This window comes from Naegleria gruberi (assembly GCF_000004985.1).
Source record: "Naegleria gruberi genomic scaffold NAEGRscaffold_1331, whole genome shotgun sequence".
NCBI lineage: Eukaryota > Heterolobosea > Eutetramitea > Acrasida > Naegleriidae > Naegleria > Naegleria gruberi.
Window position 1 is genome coordinate 1 of NW_003162657.1, and position 1,186 is coordinate 1,186.

Consider the following 1,186-nt stretch of genomic DNA (forward strand, 5'->3'; position numbering starts at 1 on the left):
TTTACATTCATTTCTATGCATGTTTTGTGAGAGCTGTCAAACAATTCTACAGAGATTGGAGAAATTTGATATTTGAAATTCTCATTTCCTTTGTTGTTGGTTTGCTTATTGGAGTATTATTTAATGGTCTTGAATTTATTGGAAGTGTTTCAAGTTCAAAATATAGCAAATGTCCAATAGAAATCAGAGCTGGTTGCATGCTTCCTCAATCGGATACGATTGCTCCATACTCATCTTTCCTCGTTTTGGCCATTGCATTGATATCTATAATGAGAGGTTTGAGAGTTTTTGGATTTGAAATTGAGAATTTCAAAAGAGAATCTCATGTAGGTCTCAATTCTTGGATGTACTTTTTATCGAAGGATTTGATTTCAATTTTTGTGATTGCTGTCATTTCTTTCAGTACTACATTTGGCATGTTATCTGCATTACCACATACTAACTTTTTCATTCTCTATGCCATTGTATTTCTAACAATTATGGCTGGTTTTCCAATTGGTTATACATTGTCATTCTTCTTTGATCCACAAATAGCTCAATTGGCAGCTGCCTTAGTAGTTGTAGTATTTTACAGTTTTGGAGGAAATAATCCAACCATTCCTGAAATTGAAAAGCTTTCTCCAGTTCTTGCCTACAGTCACGTTATCACCTATTTTAGATATATTAGAGGTTTAATTTATATGGAAGAACTTATTACAAGAAGAGAAGATAACGACATTGCATCAGCTCTTAAGGTGAATGGATATGAAATTGAAGCAATTTCATTCTACTTTTATGCTCTCTTCTTTTGGATTGTAGTATTCAGGTATATGGCAGTATATTGTATGTGGGCTTGGAAACCACGTTCTCTGTTCAGTAAGATTAATTTCCTATCAAGGAGATTGAGGGCAGCAGCTTTAAAAAAAATCATTCGAAAAATTTACAGAGGATTTTGTTGCATTGAGGATTTTAGTACTGTATCAAAGGCTAATCGGAAGGATGTCTGCAAATTTGAGGCAAGTGCAAAACGTTAGAGTTGTTGCTCGTTTTAGACCAATAACAACTAAGGAAAAACAAGAGAAAACTTCATACAAATTAACATACGATTTTGACGGAGACCATACTGTTAAGGTATCAACTGATGATCAAGCCATTGGAAATAATTCCTTCATTCTTGATAAAGTATTTAAGAACGATACAAAACAGG

The 1,186-nt window shown here is 33.6% G+C and overlaps 1 protein-coding gene across 1 annotated transcript; it reads left to right on the forward strand.

The window, feature by feature from the left end:
* Window positions 1-197: 197 nt before the first annotated feature.
* NAEGRDRAFT_77105 (uncharacterized protein) lies at window positions 198-1,013 on the forward strand (the record flags this gene model as incomplete). The annotated part of the gene is made up of 1 exon (XM_002667939.1): window positions 198-1,013. The coding sequence occupies one exon, from the start codon at window positions 198-200 to the stop codon at window positions 1,011-1,013; it is 816 nt and encodes a 271-aa protein (XP_002667985.1).
* Between the last annotated feature and the right edge of the window lie 173 nt (window positions 1,014-1,186).